The following is a 17,746-nucleotide window of genomic DNA, read 5'->3' on the forward strand; positions in this document are numbered from 1 at the left end:
ATCTCTTCATAGGCCTATTCCTGACCCAACTAGCTAGATTAATAGCTGCTTAGGTGTTGGAAGTCATTATTTTTCAGTAAGGTAGCCACTGGTAATTTCTCCATGCCCCACTTAGTATCCCCATAACTACCTACATCTAGGCAAACACCTTAGTTAAACTCACTGGGTCTGTCATGGTCACTGTTCTATTGCTGTGAAGAGACACCATGGCCATGGCAACTCTTATTAAAAAGAAAGCATTTAATTGGGGCTGGCTTACAATTTCAAAGGTTAAGTCCATTATCATCATGGTAAAGAGCATGGCCGCATGCTCTATAGACAGATATGGTGCTGGAGAAGTAATTGAGAGTTCTGCATCCAGGTCAGCAGACAGTGGAAAGAGCGAGACATTGGACCAAGCTTGGGTTGTTGAAATCTCACGGCCTAACCTCAGTGACACGCTTCCTCCAATATGGCCACACCTCCCAATTCCTCTCAAGTAGTGCCACTCCTTGATGACCACACATCCTAATATATGGCATATGGGGCCATGCTTGTTCAAATCACCACAAGGTCTAAAAAGGCAAAAGATATGCAAATAGCAAGAGGGCTTGCTGAGAAGGAAGGTGGTTCAGAAGGCCTGGGAGGGAGATAAGAGGAGGTATAGTGGGGGCTGAATATGATTCAAAATACACTGTACACATACATAAATTTGTTAAAAACACAAGAGTTTTAAAAATCTAGATTGTATGTAGGGGAGGAGAAAATCTGATGTCTGAAGTCCATGGAATGACAGAAGACATGGATAATGTTTCTACACATTCCCTGTTATTCAAAACTTTCAGCCATCATAGTTTCTTCATAATGATATGATAAAAAATGATGAAAATTTTAAAAAATGATCATCATTGCCCATCTAGTCACAGGAAGATAGAGCATCACTCTGAGACCTGTGACAATTAAAAAGGCACCCACCTGTACCTTAGTTGGTAGAATGCTTGCTAAGCATGCAGGTGTCCTCCTAATTGGATGCCTTCTGACCAAAGACATCGGATGCTAGACTGATGTGGGTGACCTTGGAGAAGGTAGTAAAGTTCACTAAGGCTCTGTTTTCTTTTCTGGAACATGGAAAGGTACTAACTCTCAGAAGGTCCAGAGTTGAGGCACTAAAGCGTGTTCTTACTACCTGTTGCACTGGGGGAAAATGCCTGATAAATTACTATTGATTCAGAAAGGACCAATGACTCTTGTCACATTTCTGCCCTTCAAAAGCACCAGGTGACAGGAGCAATAAGCGTAGCTTTGTTCTTTACCTAGACACAGCATAAAACATTCTTTTTGGAGGCAGTCAGGTGGAAAGGGGTAAAAGTCACCCGAGACATGTGACTTAGAATTTCTTACAGTCTCACGAACCTCAACACTTACTGCCATCAAACTTGGTAAGACCCGCATGCCACTGGGGAGTAAGTGAGAGTGAGCCTTGGCTTTCTTCAACTAGATCAGAGCAGTTTGGCTGCACTCTGCATAGCCAATCACAGACTCAGTGATTTCTCAGAGTATGTATCACAGGCTTGAGGGAATGTGAAGCAAAAGGTTAAAAGACCCAGTGGGAAAATATGAGAAAAATGTTCACTATGCACATGCTGTGAACTAAAGATGTTCAGCAACTCTGTTGCTTTTGTTGACTATTTGGGTTTTAATGTGCAGTATTTGCAAATAACTTTTAGATCTGAAAATATACATCATATTTTATTGAGTCTGTTTTGTTTCCACAGAGTTTCATGTAGCCCAGACTGGCCTTAAACTTTCTATGTAACTGAAAACAATCTTGAACTCCTGATCATTCTGTTTAAATGCTAGAATTTCAGCCACTTGCCACCATGCCTACTTTATGTAGTCCTAGGGACCAAACCCAAGGCTTTTTGCCTTCTAGGCAAGCACTCTCCTTACAAAAGCTGCCTTCCTGGCCCCTGCGTGTTCCTTCTTGTCAGTAAGGTCATAGGTTCCTAGAAGCACAAAATAACAAGACTAGCCACTTCCCTCCCACTCGGTTTCTTAGTCCTAAATCAGAGTTCATCCTATGCAGTAAGAAAAGCACACCTCAACCTGCCCCAACAAGCAATACCAAACCCTGGCTGGGAGGTCCCAGTCCACACATGCCTCCTCTTTATTCTTCAGTCTTTGTTTCTTCTGAACCCATGCACACTGGACCCCTGCCCCCAGCCTTTGCCTCTGCCCCTGTCTAAATCTTTTCTCAGCATTGAAGTCTGATCAAGTCTGTATCATTAACCTCAACATATATGTCACTCTAATGACAAGGAATGAAGTGCTGTCCGAGGACAAATCCCTAATGAAAAACTGCAGACAGTGGAGACTGGGAGAGAACTGGGGCGGGCAGGGGGCGGGGGAGTTTGTGAGCTTAACTTGGTGCAAAGTGTGCCTCAGCCTCTGACTCCTTTAGACACAAACTAAATTTCCCTTTGCTAGATTAGCTGCTCTGGTCACAGATCCAAAGTCACTGTAAATTGAAAACATCTTTCTGAAGCTTTGACCATAGAGCAAAGGATATTACTCACTATTTCTCCCGTGTGCTATCTGGCATTCATCCTGGGCTTTCCTGTTTGGATCACACTGAAAATTAGCTTCCAGGGAGCAATCACAGGTCTTTGGGGTTTAAAAAAATATATATCAAAGATTTATTTTTCCAACATCTGACCTTGAAGCTGCATTGCCAGGCCCATGTTCATAACAAAAGAGACACTGAAAATTAAATTCTATCTCTTTAGTCTTTGAAAGTGGAAAATTTTTTGCTGGGAATGCTCTTCCCCCTCTCCTTACCGTCTTAGTTATGACTTGTTCAGAACCAAAATGTTTCCCTGTTATAATTTCTATGCCTATTGCATTACTCACTGTTCCCCAGGACCCACAGAGCAGAAGAAAAGAACCAAATGCTGCAAGTTGTCTTCTGACCTACACATACATGTCATGGCACATGCATTCCCTGACCCTGAATACAAATAAATACATTTTTAAACAAATAGATGCCACCTGAAGAATGACACAAAAGGTTGCCCTCTGGCTTTCACATTAAAGTGCATACATGAGCATTCACACCCACACACATATGAACATGCACATATGCACACCAAAAAAGAAAGAAAAATAGAGAAATACTTAAGAGATAAGAAGAGACAAGTGACAGACAGAAATGAAGTGACCTTGGAACTTGCCCATGTTACTCTGAGATGTCTTCCTCTGGAATGTTCTTCTTTAGTAATGTTTTTAGTAATTCAGAAGTAGTAGGCTGTGTGGTTCAAGGAGCTTTATGGTGCTGGAGGCATGGCCATGCTAAGCAAATGGATCCAGTGCACTGTCATTCATTGATCTGTGGGTGTGGGGGCTGGTTTTGTTCACAAGGCAATCCCTGCCAAGTGTTGGAAAACATGAATCCAGAGTAAAGAGAATATGGATCCTCAGTTCATTTCCAACGTGTTCTCTGCCAATCAGCCTGTGCACCTTGTCAGAGGGTCAACTATACCATTGGGATCTCTTTTCCTTTTACAGCTATGTGTGAGCCCAGATGCAAGTTTGGTGAGTGTGTGGGACCGAATAAATGTAGATGCTTTCCAGGATACACCGGGAAGACCTGCAATCAAGGTCAGTACAATACCACCAGGACCCCAGGATGAACTCCATTTCAGTGGGGTCAGGGAGGAAAGACAGCACTGAAGGTTTTTTACAAGTTGGCAGTCAAATCTTGAACATGGTTTCAGGATGAGAGTTTTCAGGCAATCTGTACTTGATAAATGTGAAACTTCTGCTATTTTTTCAAATTACACAAAGGACTTGCTTAAAATAACTATCTTTTTAGATTATCTAAATAATATATACTGTTTAAAATTAATGAGACTATAAAAGTAAAAAAGAATGGACTAGTGATATAACTCACTTGGTAGAGTGTCCAGCATGCACAAAGCTGGGGTTTGGATCCCCATCATTGCATAAACCAGGCATGGTAACACACACATATAACCCTAGAACTTGAGAGGTGGAGGCAGGAGGATCAAAAAAGTTCAAAGTCACCCTTGGCTACATGCTGATTTGTAAACCACCATGGACACATGAAGCCCAGTCTCAAATGGGGGAAGTGTCTCAAGGAGAGGTTCCATTCTTAACTCTTATTAGAACCATACTTACCAATTTTCTGTAGATCCATGAGTAGTTATCAACCTGTGAGCAGAGACCCTTTTGGGGTTTTGGATGACCCTTTGACAGGGGTTGAACATTGGATACCTGTATATTAGATATTTACATAATGATTCATAACAATAGCAACATTACAGTTTATGAAGTAGAAAAAAGATTTTATAGTTGGAAGTCACTATAACGTGAGGAACTAGATTAAGGGTTGCAGCATTAGGAAGGCTGAGAACTACATCTCAACCTGCTCTAGTTCTGCAGAGCTTTTTTCAATGACCTTACAAGCATCAGTACTTCTCATAGGTATCCTTACCTATCACTGTGCACAGAGCTCACACTCTGTCAGGTCATATCCCAGTCCTTAGTGTGAAGATGTTTATCTTTTTTGAAACTGATGCTAATCTACCATCACCATTTCCATTGTCTCCAATCCCTCACTACTGCAAACAATGCTAAATCAAACATCCTTCCCATAGCCACCCAACAGCCATTTCTTCTGGAATGATTTGGATAGAGATAAATACCTAAAAATGGAATCGTTGACTAATGTGTGGTCTGTTTACCCTATATATACATTTCTGGGAGGTTTGGCTTTGTTTTTGGTCTTATTGTCCTAGAAGTCACTCTGTAAAACAGGATGGCCTTGAACTTACAGATATTTGCCTGCTTCTACCTCTTGGGTCCTGGGATTCAATGTGTGTAACACCACAATGGTATGTTTTGCTTTGAGACAATCTCATATGCCCGGGTTTTGCTATGTAGCCCAAGATGGACCTTGGAATTCTGATCCTCCTGCCTCCTTCTGAGAGTTTAGATTATATGTATGGGTTACCACGCCCATTGCTTAGGTGTTAGGGATGGAATCCAGGATTCTGAACATGCCATGCAAGCAGTTTACCAACTGAGCTACATCTCCAGCCCAACAGCAGATATAATTCAAAGGACAATTTATGCCATTTGTCTTAGGCTAGTTATCTGATGACAGTTAAGGATTTATTTAATATCTAGAACACTAGCCTGACATGGTAGCCCAAGACTATAATTCTAGCACATGGGAGGCAACAAGATCGGGATTTGAGGCCAGCCTTCATTATGTGCTAAAAAACAGGCTATCTGAGACTTTCAGACAAAAAGTCTGTCCTCCAGAGAGAGAGAGAGTTGTCAGATAATATATGATGTTCATTTGCATTTACCTTTTAGATAAACATTAACTGTATAGTCTATTTATATAGTAATACTGTGTGGGATGTATAAATGCTAAAACATACTAGTTACATTCCTAAAATTCAAGCTTATCTAGGAATCTCTTATTTTAAGTTGTTAAACTTGGGAACCATCCCCATGGGTCATCTGGCACTATTGAAAGACATTTGGAGAAGGTGATGCTAACATCTACTGGCTGAATATCTGCCTAAGGGTTTGTATTGCAGTGAAGAAACACCTTGACCACAGAAACTCTTATAAAGTACAATGTTTAAGTGGTTCTGGCTTACAGTTCAGAGATTTAGTCCATTATCATCAAGGTGGGAGACATGGCAGCATGCAGGAAGACACAGTGCTGGTGACGTAGCTGAGAGTTCTACATCCAGATCAGCAGGCAGCAGGAAGAGAGAGAGTCACTGAGCTGGGTTGAGCATTTGAAACCCCAAAGCCCACCCCCAGTGACACACTTCCTCCAAAAGGTCACAACTACTCGAACAGACACACCTCCTAATAGTGCCACTTCATAATGACCAAGCATTCAAATATATGACCCTATGGGGGCCATTCCTATTTAAAACATTAAAACACCTTACAGTGCCCAGAAGTGCCCTGTACCAACTAAAATAGTTCAATCCAGGGCTGGAGAGATGGCTCAGTGGTTAAGATTGCTCTTCCAGAGGTCCTGAGTTCAATTCCCAGCAACCACATGGTGGCTCACAACCATCTGTAATGAGATCTGATGCCCTCTTTTGGTGTGTCTGAAGACAGCTACAGGGTACTTATATATAATGAATAAATCTTTTAAAAACAAAGAAACATTTTTTAAAAAGCTCAATTCAAATGGCAATAAACATCAATGCTAAGAGACTGTGGAAATTATAGTAAACAAAAAGTACCATGAATGCTGGAACTGAAGATCAGTTGATAGTGTATTTATTTGCCTAGCATGCACAACACCCTGGGTTTGATCCCTAATATGAAATAAACAGGACATGATGTCAAATTCCTGCAATCATAGTTCTTGGACAGTAGGAGAAGGAGTATTTAAGATTCATCCTTGGCTATATAGCAGGTTCCTGGGATACAAGAAATCCTGTCTCCAAATTAACAAACACACAAACTAAAACACTTTGGGAGGAAAGGGAGCCACCTTGGTCTTGGCTATAAACTATATGTTTCAACTAGGGTGATTTTTGTCATTTGTGGGATGTCTGGCAATGTCTAGACACAGGTTAAATTGTCCCAGTTAGGGGAGCGGTTGCTGCTAATATCTATTGAACGAATCCCGTCCCTTCTCCTGAGCATTCCACAATCCAGACCAGCCCCTACGTAGAGGAATGACGTGGTCTCAAATGACAAGAGAGGTTAAGCAACCCTTGCATGAAGAAAGCCACACTAATTAAGAATGTGCCCTTAACCCTACATTAAGGTTGAACACTATCAGCCAATCGAGTCTGACTTCTCGAATGAGAAATTTTCAGGAAGACAGAGTGATGGCTCAGCAGTTAAAAGGTTCGATTCTAGCTCCCATGCACAAAATGACCTGGGCATGGTAATAAAGAACTGCGATATGGAACTCGCTGGCTACCAAGCCTAAGCTAATAGCTGAGCACTCCCTTTCTATCTCCAAAAACCTAGGAAAGACACCTGGCCTCCTTATTCATACTCATGGGCACAAGCCCATACAAACATGCACATCAAGCAAACACCTCGAACCATAGGTTTATCCGTGAGATCTCTCGTTAGAACTTTCAGGCCAGGTGCTTCTTTCTCCCCAGACCCTTTCTGAGGCCCTTTGGACTGGGGGGTGGGGAACTAGTTCTCAAATTCCAGTCGAATATTAACAGTAAGAGAGTGGTCCAGTTGGCTCAAGTCTGGAGGTTGTCTCTTCCCCCTGCAGCCTGCCAGCCCCATGGCAGGCTGATCAAAGACGAATCATGGCAATGGGCCTGAGCTAATGTGTTTTCCAAAGTCCTCTTAAGACATGAGTGAGTCACCTCTTGGCTTAAAACCAAGTGATGAGGTACCCTGGGTTTTCCATTATGTCCAGTCACCATAGGTCAGTTCCCCCCTTAAAAGAGCATGGGGAATGGGGCCAGCGAGATGGTGTGTGCAAGGCACACATGCACTCATGTGCGCACATGCATACACACACGAACACACACGTTCCTGCAAAATAATAAATTAGTACATGTTTAAAAAAATAAGGTGGTTGAAGTGTGTGAGGGAGATGATAGGGTTGAGGGAACAGGGGACAGAGAAGGAAGCTTCAGGTATTAAAAACAATCTGCATATACACAGAACCTTCCAAAGGCAGGAATAGCTACTGTCTTGCCTTTTAAGGGCACACTCTGCTGATGCCATTCACAATGTTTTCTGTGGAATTTGGTGCCTTTCTCCTTTCTATATCTTCCTTGGATGGGGGGTGGGGACTTAAACCATGCGTCCTCCTCTACAATCATATTTCCAAAGATAAGTCTGACCCTTTTATCACAATATCTTTAAACCCTTTTTCTCTAGTGTCTTTTCTACATTTGGAGACAGGATCTCATGTATCTCAGACTAAGGATGACCTTGAATTCTTTATACACCCCTGTATCCACCTCCTGAGTGCTAAAATTATAGCCTTGCCCCATCATGCCTGGTTTATGTGATACTAGGTGTTGAACTCAGGGCTTTGTGCATGCTAGGTAAGCACACATCCAACTGATCCATACCTGTAGACCACATCCTTTATCATTTTCTTATTTTAAGTGAAATATTATTTATTCTTGATGTTTAATTTTTTACCAAATTATACTATGAAGCACAGGAAGAAAGAAGAAAAAACACCCTTAAGCATGACAATTAACCACAACCAGGAGAACGTTTCACCCTTGGCTTTTATTCCTTACACACTTCTGTTTTGTTGCTTGTTCATATAGGATTGATCAGTACACATAACCTTTTAATCACCCCATAAACACCTGCACATGGAATTATATATGCTGCAACCAACAGCCTGTTGAGGTTCTCTCTAGAATTGTATGAGCTAGGATAATGGGTGTTGGCCTGGAGCCACCCCAAATCATAACAATACTGCTGTTGTGGGCTGTTTGGAAAGTAGTAAAGGCAAAAATATTCAAATTGTGTGTTTCTAACTCTTCATTGACATAGTATCACATATAAATGTATGTATATTTAAAATGTATAACTTGGGCCAGTGAGATGGTTCAGCAGGCAAAAGTACTTGCTACACAAGCCTACCAGCCTGAGTTTAAACCTTGGGACACACACTGAAAGAGCACTTGAAAGTTGTCCTCTGACCTCCACACACACACCATTTCACCTATACTCTTACACATCTCTCTCTCTCTCTCTCTCTCTCTCTCTCTCTCTCTCTCTCTCTCTCTCTCTCTCACACACACACACACACACACACACACACACACACACACACACACATAAATAATAATAATGAGATATTTTAATAATTATACAACTTGATAAATCGCCACAAAGCTTTTCTAAACAGAGCCCAAATCAAAAAAGCAAAATCTCAACAGTCCCTGCCTCCTACCTATTTAAGCATTTCTTCCCTCAACAAGGAAAGCATAGCCATGGATGGTGGGTGGCATATGCCTGTGACCCTTAGTACTGGAGTACTGGAGAGAATGAAGCATAAGGGCTGCCTCAAGTTCAAAGCCAGCATGAGCTACAATGTGAGGATGGGTGGATGGATGGATGGATGGATGGATGGGTGGATAGATAGATAGATAGATAGATAGATAGATAGATAGATAGATAGATTGATTGATAAAAAGGAGAGAAAAGCATATCATGACTTCACTTCATCTATCACAGTATGTGTACAATGGACATATTCATCTTATTCTACTCAGTGTCTATTTCTGAGAATCATCCTTCATTGCCTATAGTTGTAGTTTCTTCTATTTAACTGCTATACAACATACTCATCATATACCCACCCTGCTAGGGTGTGTTTGAATCACTCCAACTAATATATGTACTATTATGATTGCTTTAGTATATGGGGTTTTGTGTGTGTGAGGGGTGGGGGGGAGAGAGAGCGTGCACATGCATGTGCAAAGTCCCTGCAGTAATATCCATCCCTCCAATGGTCCTATTTGCTCCATGTCCTCACCAGTCTTTCCAGATGGAAAGACTGAAGGAAAGGAAGTGATTCCGCAAAGATAACTGTGTTTTCTTCCCCAAATTGGCGTATCGTCTCTCCCGCATTGGGTATTTTCTGACTCACTTAACATTACTCCCTTTTCTGCCTGGACCTGCAGATGTGAATGAGTGTGGAGTCAAACCCCGGCCATGCCAGCACAGATGTGTGAATACACATGGTAGCTACAAGTGCTTTTGTCTGAGTGGCCACATGCTTCTACCAGATGCCACATGTTCAAGTAAGTTTCAGCAGTCACTCAATGATGAAGGCTTGCCTTTTGTTATTTGATGCATGGGGAAAGACTTACTTGAATGACTTTTAAAAGCATATCAAGCTGGACATGGTGGTACATGCCTTTCATCCCAGCATGTGGGAAGCAGAGGCAGGAGGAGCTCTGTGAATTCAAGACTAGCCTAGCCTGATCTGCAAGGCTCGTTCCAGGACAACCAGGGATACACAAAGAAATCCTGTCTCAAAACAATCAAATAAACAAAAATAATTAAACAAACAAAAAAATCAAAAATAATATAAAGAGTAAAAATAAAAATTTTAAAACATATATTGTGTTATCCTGTTGAAGTGATGCATGGCTTTAATCCTAGCATTCAGGAGGTAGAAGTAAGTGGAGCTTTGTGAGTTTTGAGGTCAGTCTCATCTACATAGTGAGTTCTGGGCCAGACAGGATTACATAGTGAAACCCTTTCTCAAAAAAAAAAAAAAAAAAAAAAAAAAAAAAACCATATCTAAGTATATATGTTAATCTCTCTCCCTGCTTCTAGCCACATGGCAGCGCTTCTGGATTCATGAATGAAAGGCAGGCACAGACATCAGCTTAATTTTTAATATTCCTAACTAGCTTAATGGTAGGGGCACTTCTAAAGCTCCCTGCTGCTAGCACACATGCTCCTCTGGTATTCCTGAGCTAACATTTTCTAAATATATTTTTTATCTTTGCTTCCCTAGACACTCTGGGGCCGCTTCCTTGGATTCTCACATGTCATCGGCCCTTTAATTCAGGTCTCTCTGCCCCCTGCCCCCCATCCCACCCCCAGTTACGGCGATTCTCCTCTCTCTTCCCCTCAGTCCCTTGTCCACTCCACCCAAAAGTCCTGCCTCCATCTCCCTGCCCGGCCATTGGCTGTAGGACAATTCTTTATTGCCAATCAAAGCCAGTTGGGGGCAGGGACCCTTCAGCATCTGGAAGCTTGGCTTTTGGAAGTCAAATTAAGACAAAGCATTAGAACCAATTCCCAATATCTAGGGTTGAGGATATGTATGGCTCAGTTGGTAGAGTGCTTGCCTAGCATGAAAATAAAAATCGCCGGGTCTGAGCTCCAGAACCACATAAGCATGGCATAATAATACAAGCCTGCAACACCAGCATTCAGGAGTTGGAGGCAGGAGGATAAGTTATTTCAAAGTCAAACTGAGTTATAAATCAAATTGGAAGTCAACATGGGGATGCATAAAACTCTGCCTCAAAAAAACAAACAAAAACAAAACAAAACAAAACACTTGAACATCACCATAAGCTAAAACACCTTTGGGCACTTAAAAAAATTATAGTAATTTATCATTTATCTATTTAAAAATGAGCAAACCTGCTTGCTACCTTGGCAATGTTCAGCAACCACCACCATCATGAAGCCTGGTGACCTGAGATGGATGCCTGGAACACACACAGTTTCTGCCTCCCATTTGTAATTTCCAGCGCTCTTACTTCAAGGTGGGAGCTGGGGACAAGTGAATGGGCACGGAGTCCACAGCTCACCCAGTGGGTGGCAGGTAACAAAAGAGACTGTGGCTCAACACAGCAGAAGGCAAAAATCAACTTCTAAGGGTTGTCCTCTGACCCCCACATGTGTGCTGTGGCAGCCATGTAGTCATACACTCATACACATGTGTTCATGTGCTTTCTCTTTCTCTTTCATTCACCATACACACACACACACACACACACACACACACACACACACACACACACACACACAATTTAAAGCATGCTAAAAGGAAAAAAACATAACCTAATCAGTAACAGCAACTCCCTGTTCCCCTCGATAGGTACAAATCTGCTTTCTGTCTCTATGGATTTGATTCTTCTAGATATTTGCTTTATAACTTGAGAGGAGGAACTTACTGGGGACAATCAGTTACATATCTCTACTTATATATGTGGAAACCAGTTGGATTTTATCATGAAACTAGGCATGGCGATTAAAGGGAGGTGATAAATGACTACACTATGGGGGAGGGATCAATCCTTTCCACTAGCTATCTTTCTCACGCCCCTTTGTCTCACTCCCAGCGATTAGTGTGTCTCATTCAGACTCACATTCCTGAAAAGAAAAGCCCTTCTGTGATAATGAACCCCATGTCCTGGGGGAGGATGGGAATCTCCATCCATTCATTTCTTGAGAGGAGAGGCTTTTTAAGTTTTATATTTCAGCTTAAAGGCAAACCCACCTTCCCTGCCTGCCTCCCCCCCCCTTGTCATCTCATCTTCTTCTGCCCCTTGGCCCCCAGAAAGCACAGTTATGCAGACTCCCAGCCCATCCCAGGCTTAGGAAGCCAATGTGTAGTACCCCTACCCCCAGTTCCTCTTTGTACTAGCCCTAAATCATCATTTACTCAGATATTTCCTTAGGGGGGAAAAACCCTAAGAGATAACACACATTTGCAAATATCCTATTCATATGAATTAAGGAGAAAGCCACATGAATCAGTCTGATAGCTTATTGAATTCTTGTACAGAACCCTTGTGACTACCACCAATTAGAACTTGGCCAGACCTTCCTTGTCTTGTGCCTCCTCAACAAGGACCATTATTTAGGTTCAGTCAGAGATGTATGTGTTGCCTAGAGATAGTCAAATGTAGTGTGTTGGTCAACAAGACAGACAGACCATGAGTGAGTGAGATGATCCTCAGGGGTCACCAGGACATTGCTTCTGCCAGATTCCTTGTAGGTTTGCATTTGAGACTCAGACCTCGAAGCCTGTCCAGAGCTGCATTACATTTCACATCACGGAACTGTAAGAGCCTTTCTCGGTTAATCTTTGACTACTTTTGCAGACTCCAGGACGTGTGGCAGAATAAACTGCCAGTATGGCTGTGAAGACACAGCGGAGGGACCACAGTGTGTGTGTCCATCCCCTGGCCTCCGCCTGGGCCCAAATGGAAGAGCGTGCCTAGGTAAAAAGAGAAAGCATCGCCTCCATTCCTCTCCATCTCTCTCCCATTCCCCCTTCATTCTCCTCTATTCTTTTTCCACTGAACTCCACTTTAATTCATCATTGCCTTGTGTTGACTAAATACAGTGAATTATGCAAAGTGCTGATCTCTGTCTATGAAATATCTTCAGTCATTCGTGTCGTCAGAAATACTTTGGGATATAAAGGAAAAGCAGTCTTCTATTAGTCTATACTGCCAAATGCCAGAATAAATAGAGCATAAAGGTTCTTTAAACTTACTGTATTGCCGCTGCATATCTGACTTCAATTACCATGCGACTGTTCTCAGTATTAATTTAGTGAAAATAGTATATGCCCCCCCCATGAAGTTTAGACAGTGTTTTAAATTCTTTTTTCACATTCTCTTTAAAACCTGCTCTAGGGGATGGGCTAGAGCTTAGAGAGTGCTTGCCTAGTATTCACAAACACTTGGGCTCAATCCCCACCACCTTATAAACCAGGTGTGATAGAGTATGCCTGTAACCATGGTACTCAGGAGGTGAGAGCAGGGAGACCAGATGTTATTAGGGAGGTCAGAGGTCATCCTCAGCAAGTTCAAAACTAGTCTGGATTACCTTACACTCTGTCTTTTAAAAAAATGTCTTTATCTAAACTATCCAGCCCACAGAAGGCAGGATCAAGCAGACTTCTGGGAGTTCAAGGCCAGCTTGGTCTACATAGTGAGTTCCAAGTCAGCCAGAAATATATAATTACATAGTGTCTCAAAAAAAAAAGTAAAACTATAACTTCATTGCGATTTCTAGTTAGACAAAATGGACAGATTAAATCAGTATCACTTAAACACATAAACAGTTCACTTATAGCTGTAAATCTAGTAAAAGCTATAGCCTAAAGCTTTAACTTCCTCGCTTTCTCTTGTTTAGTTGCACATCTTACTTTGTGAGTCCACAGAAGCCAAGCACATAGTAGGTTCAGTAAATGGTCCCAGGAAACACTGGTTGAGCACTTAGGAAGTATCTTGGGGAAAGGCAGGTAGCAGCACACTGAGTGAATCCAGTGAGCAGGTTAAATGAGCTCTAGGTACCTCTGGGAGACCAACTGCATCTGTTACTTTTCTCATCGCTTTGACCCAGAAATTTGACAAGAAGGAACTTAAGGGAGGAGGGATTATTTTGACTTTCAATTTGAGAGGATGTGGAGAATACCATAGTGGAAGATTTATGTAGCAGGAGTGGGAGATGAGGTAGATGGTAACATTGAACCCACATTCAGAGAGCAAAACAGTGAGGTTTCAAGTCCTGCCCCAATTACTCCTTCTTCTAGTAAGACTCCTCCTCCTAAAAGCCCCACAGTCTTTCCAAACATCACCAAGAGTCCAAGTGTCCAAATGCATGAGCCTATAGAAAACATTTCACATTCAAACCACAACTCTGCGAAAGGCTGCCTCTTGGATTTCCCTCTCAGGCAAGAATTTTGGCTCACGTCTCCACCCACCCCTGCCGTTCTCTCATAGAATGCTGCTCCAGGGTGAGACTCCATAGTCCTCTCAGTAGGACCTGGGAACATGTCTAGCTGGCAGCCTATGGCAGCCATGGGACCTTTGAGGGCTGAGTGACACAGCACCCTTGGTGGCTGAAACCCCATTTTATCCATTTTTCATTCTGGTTACTTTTGTGAGTTTGAATTAAATTCAATCTTCTAATTATCTACACACACACACACACACACACACACACACACACACACACATATATATGTATATATATATATATATATTTGTAACAATCATATTGCACCAAATACATACAACATTTAGATTGGGTGAATGCATACTCTCAATAAGGGAGAGCTCCAATGAGACCTGAGTCTTGAAAGCAGCTCATCTTCTTTGATTTAAAATATAAGTATCAATCTAATAGAAATATTTTCAGTCAGGATGCTGGTAGTTCATTTATCCTAAGTGGATATAGTTTGATGTATTTTGTATGTAAAGTAAGCTCAGCCATATAGGCTGTGGAAGTACTTTTTAAAAATATGCATATATATTAAATTCTGTCTTCTTTTATTGTTTTTTGTTTTGTTTTGCTTTGCTTTGCTTTGCTTTATTGTTTTGTTGTTGTTGTTTGGTTTGGTTTTCAAGACACGGTTTTTCTATGTAATAGTCCTGGCTGGCTGTCTCAGAACTCTCTCTGTAGACCAGGCTGGCCTTGAACTCACAGAGATCTGCCTGCTTCTGCCTCCTGAATGCTGGCATTAATTTTGCTCAATTCAATACTTACTTAGTATTTTAAGAGTGTAGCAGGAGAGCTAGAAAGATGGCTTAGTGGTTAAGAGCACTGACTACTCTTCCAGAGGTCCTGAGTTCAATTCCCAGCAACCACATGGTGGCTCACAACCATCTGTGATGGGATCTGATTCCTCTTCTGGTGTGTCTGGGGGCAACTATAGAGTACTCAGATAAATAAACTTTTATTTTTTTTAAAAAAAAGAGTACAACAGGAAAGCTCAGTCGGTGAAGTACTCACCACACATACATGTGCCCCAATGTGTCCCCCTAGCATTCACTCGTGGGGTGGGGAGGGGATGGGGGGGCCTGTGAAATGAATGTAATAAAGTCAGCATCAACTTGCATGCTTAACCCAAGGTCCAACCTACTTGATATATGGAAGTTAAAGCAATGCCTGAGTCTTAGCAAATTGCTCAGCCTAGCTGTCAGCTCCCCCACCCCGTGTGATATCACTCACTTGAGAGAAATGTAGCACGTCTCTATAATTTATTTAAGTTTCATTGTTAAACAACTATACCTAAACCACAACTTAAACAATGGTGCGTTCTTCCACAACATATTTTGGTGATTTTGGTCAATCTTACCTAAGCATAGAAGGAGCTTTTTAATGCTTTCACAAAATGCAAATCTTAAATGTTCATGCCTTTTGGATTGCTCAGAGTGTGGCTGACCTCACTTCCAAAAACTGTGTGTTATACAATATAATTAGTTACTTGGGTAAATAGTCACTATCACACACACATAAAGCATAGGTTCCACATATGTTAGACACACAAAGCCCCTCGGTCAGAGCTGGAGTCTGACACATAAACAGATATAATGAGTGGGGGTATAATTGAGTTGATAGGGTACATGCCTAGCAAACATGCAGTCCTGGGTTCCATCCCCAGCACTACATAAGCAAGGCATGGTGGTCTGTAATCCCAGCACTAGAGACTTGGAGGCAGAAGGATGAGGAGTTAGAGGTCATCCTTGGCTACATTAGTGAGTCTGAGGCCAACCTAGGATATGTGTCAGAGAAAGAGAGAGACAGAGAGGGAGGGGAAGGAAAGGAGGGAGGGAGAGAGGGAAGGAGAAAGGGAGAGAGAGAACAAGTAATGACACTGTAGCCAGGTAACATCTCCAAGAAAAGTTGGACATAATTGATATGAACCTTTAAACTAAAGAGCTGGTAAAGATCTAGAATACATCTTGAAGCATTTGGTTTTCTAGGCAAGAAGACTCTGCATGTGCTTGATCATTGTGTGCTGGGGGTTGAGGTGGGAACCTGTGTGTGTGTGTGTGTGTGTGTGTGTGTGTGTGTGTGTGTGTGTCAGAGTACTCTTCCTGCAACCTCTGACAGCTTCTACTCCTCTGCTCTAGATATTGATGAATGTGCTTCTAGCAAAGCAGTCTGCCCTTCCAATCGAAGATGCGTGAACACATTTGGAAGCTACTACTGCAAATGTCACATTGGTTTTGAACTGAAATATATCAGTCACCGATATGATTGTGTGGGTAAGATCCAGTGACTTTTTCCTGCGGGTTTCTCTATAGCCATTTTTAATATTCACTCAATCTACTATACTGACCAGCTGGACAAAACACACACACACACACAAAGAAAAATAAAAACAAACAAAAAATCCACTGATATTACGTTTATGGCATTTAGGTAAGTCCAGTGAGATTAATTATGAAGCCAGGTCTATAGTAATGGAAACAAGCGAGTATAATGCTATCATAGAGACAAATATCTTGAGACCATTTCTATGAGGACTTTTTTAAAGTAATAAGTTTTTATTCGGTTTATATGTCTTGTTCTATCTCCAACTATACACCTATGAATGGAAGCAATAAAGAAGTATTTGTATTTACTACAAATTTAAGAAGATCTCGGTGGTCTGTTCCTAACATCTTTCATTGGATTGGCTTTACAAAAATGTATGAAGGAGACTAGAGAAGTGGCTCAGGTCTCACAGTCACAAGGACCTAAATTTGGATCCAAGCACCCAAGTAACAAGCAAAATATCCCAGAAAAAAACCTGAACCCCCAGCTCTAGAGAAGAGGAGCATGAGGATTACTGGGGGGTCTGCTGGATTCCAGCATACCTAAGAACACAGAGACCCCAGGAGAGACTTTGCCTCAAAATGAATAGGCAGAGAGTCAAAAAAGGATACTCTTCTTGCCTCTGCTGTAGTCATAGGCACACACATCTGTGCACATGTGCACATAAATGCATGCACATGCACATACATACATCAATTTTTTAAAGGAAAGTTATATGAAGGGACACATGTTCTTCCCTCCTTTTTTTCTTTTAGCCCTTTTGTAGTTCGAGTGTCAGATAACATCACTCTGTACTAATAATGTTATTAGTCAGCTATTAATTTCATCTTAAAACATTTTCATCTCTTAGTGAAGGGATTCCAGGCCTCAAAAAGCTTGTGAGGTCAGATATACATACCCATTGCCCTTGATATACTGTCGTACAGCGAAGAAAAAGTTGGGCTGCCTCTAGCTCTCTATTCATTCACATAACTTTGGTGACAAAGGCATGCACATGACATGGAAAGCTAAGTTGTTGGAGAAAATATCATTCTATCAATCCTGTACTTGGGCTTCTTAGGACATGTCTCATATCATCATGTTGAGACAACACTCCACTGCTGGTTTGTGAACCATCTTGGGAGACCTCCACAGCTATTCCCTTGACTCTTCTTAGATATGAAGA

At 41.7% G+C, this 17,746-nt stretch overlaps 1 protein-coding gene across 1 annotated transcript in view; it reads left to right on the forward strand.

Annotated features, from left to right (window-relative positions):
* EGFL6 (EGF like domain multiple 6) overlaps positions 1-17,746 on the forward strand; it is a gene marked incomplete at its 3' end in the record, with an annotated part of 54,024 nt that overhangs the window by 15,492 nt on the left and 20,786 nt on the right. The window contains exons 3-6 of the mRNA XM_080910380.1: positions 3,544-3,636; positions 9,675-9,794; positions 12,627-12,746; positions 16,395-16,529. Coding sequence (XP_080766506.1) covers positions 3,544-3,636; positions 9,675-9,794; positions 12,627-12,746; positions 16,395-16,529 — 468 coding nt within the window. The remainder of the gene's footprint in view (positions 1-3,543; positions 3,637-9,674; positions 9,795-12,626; positions 12,747-16,394; positions 16,530-17,746) is intronic.

This window comes from Micromys minutus (genome assembly GCF_963924665.1).
Source record: "Micromys minutus genome assembly, chromosome: X".
NCBI classification, from domain to species: domain Eukaryota; kingdom Metazoa; phylum Chordata; class Mammalia; order Rodentia; family Muridae; genus Micromys; species Micromys minutus.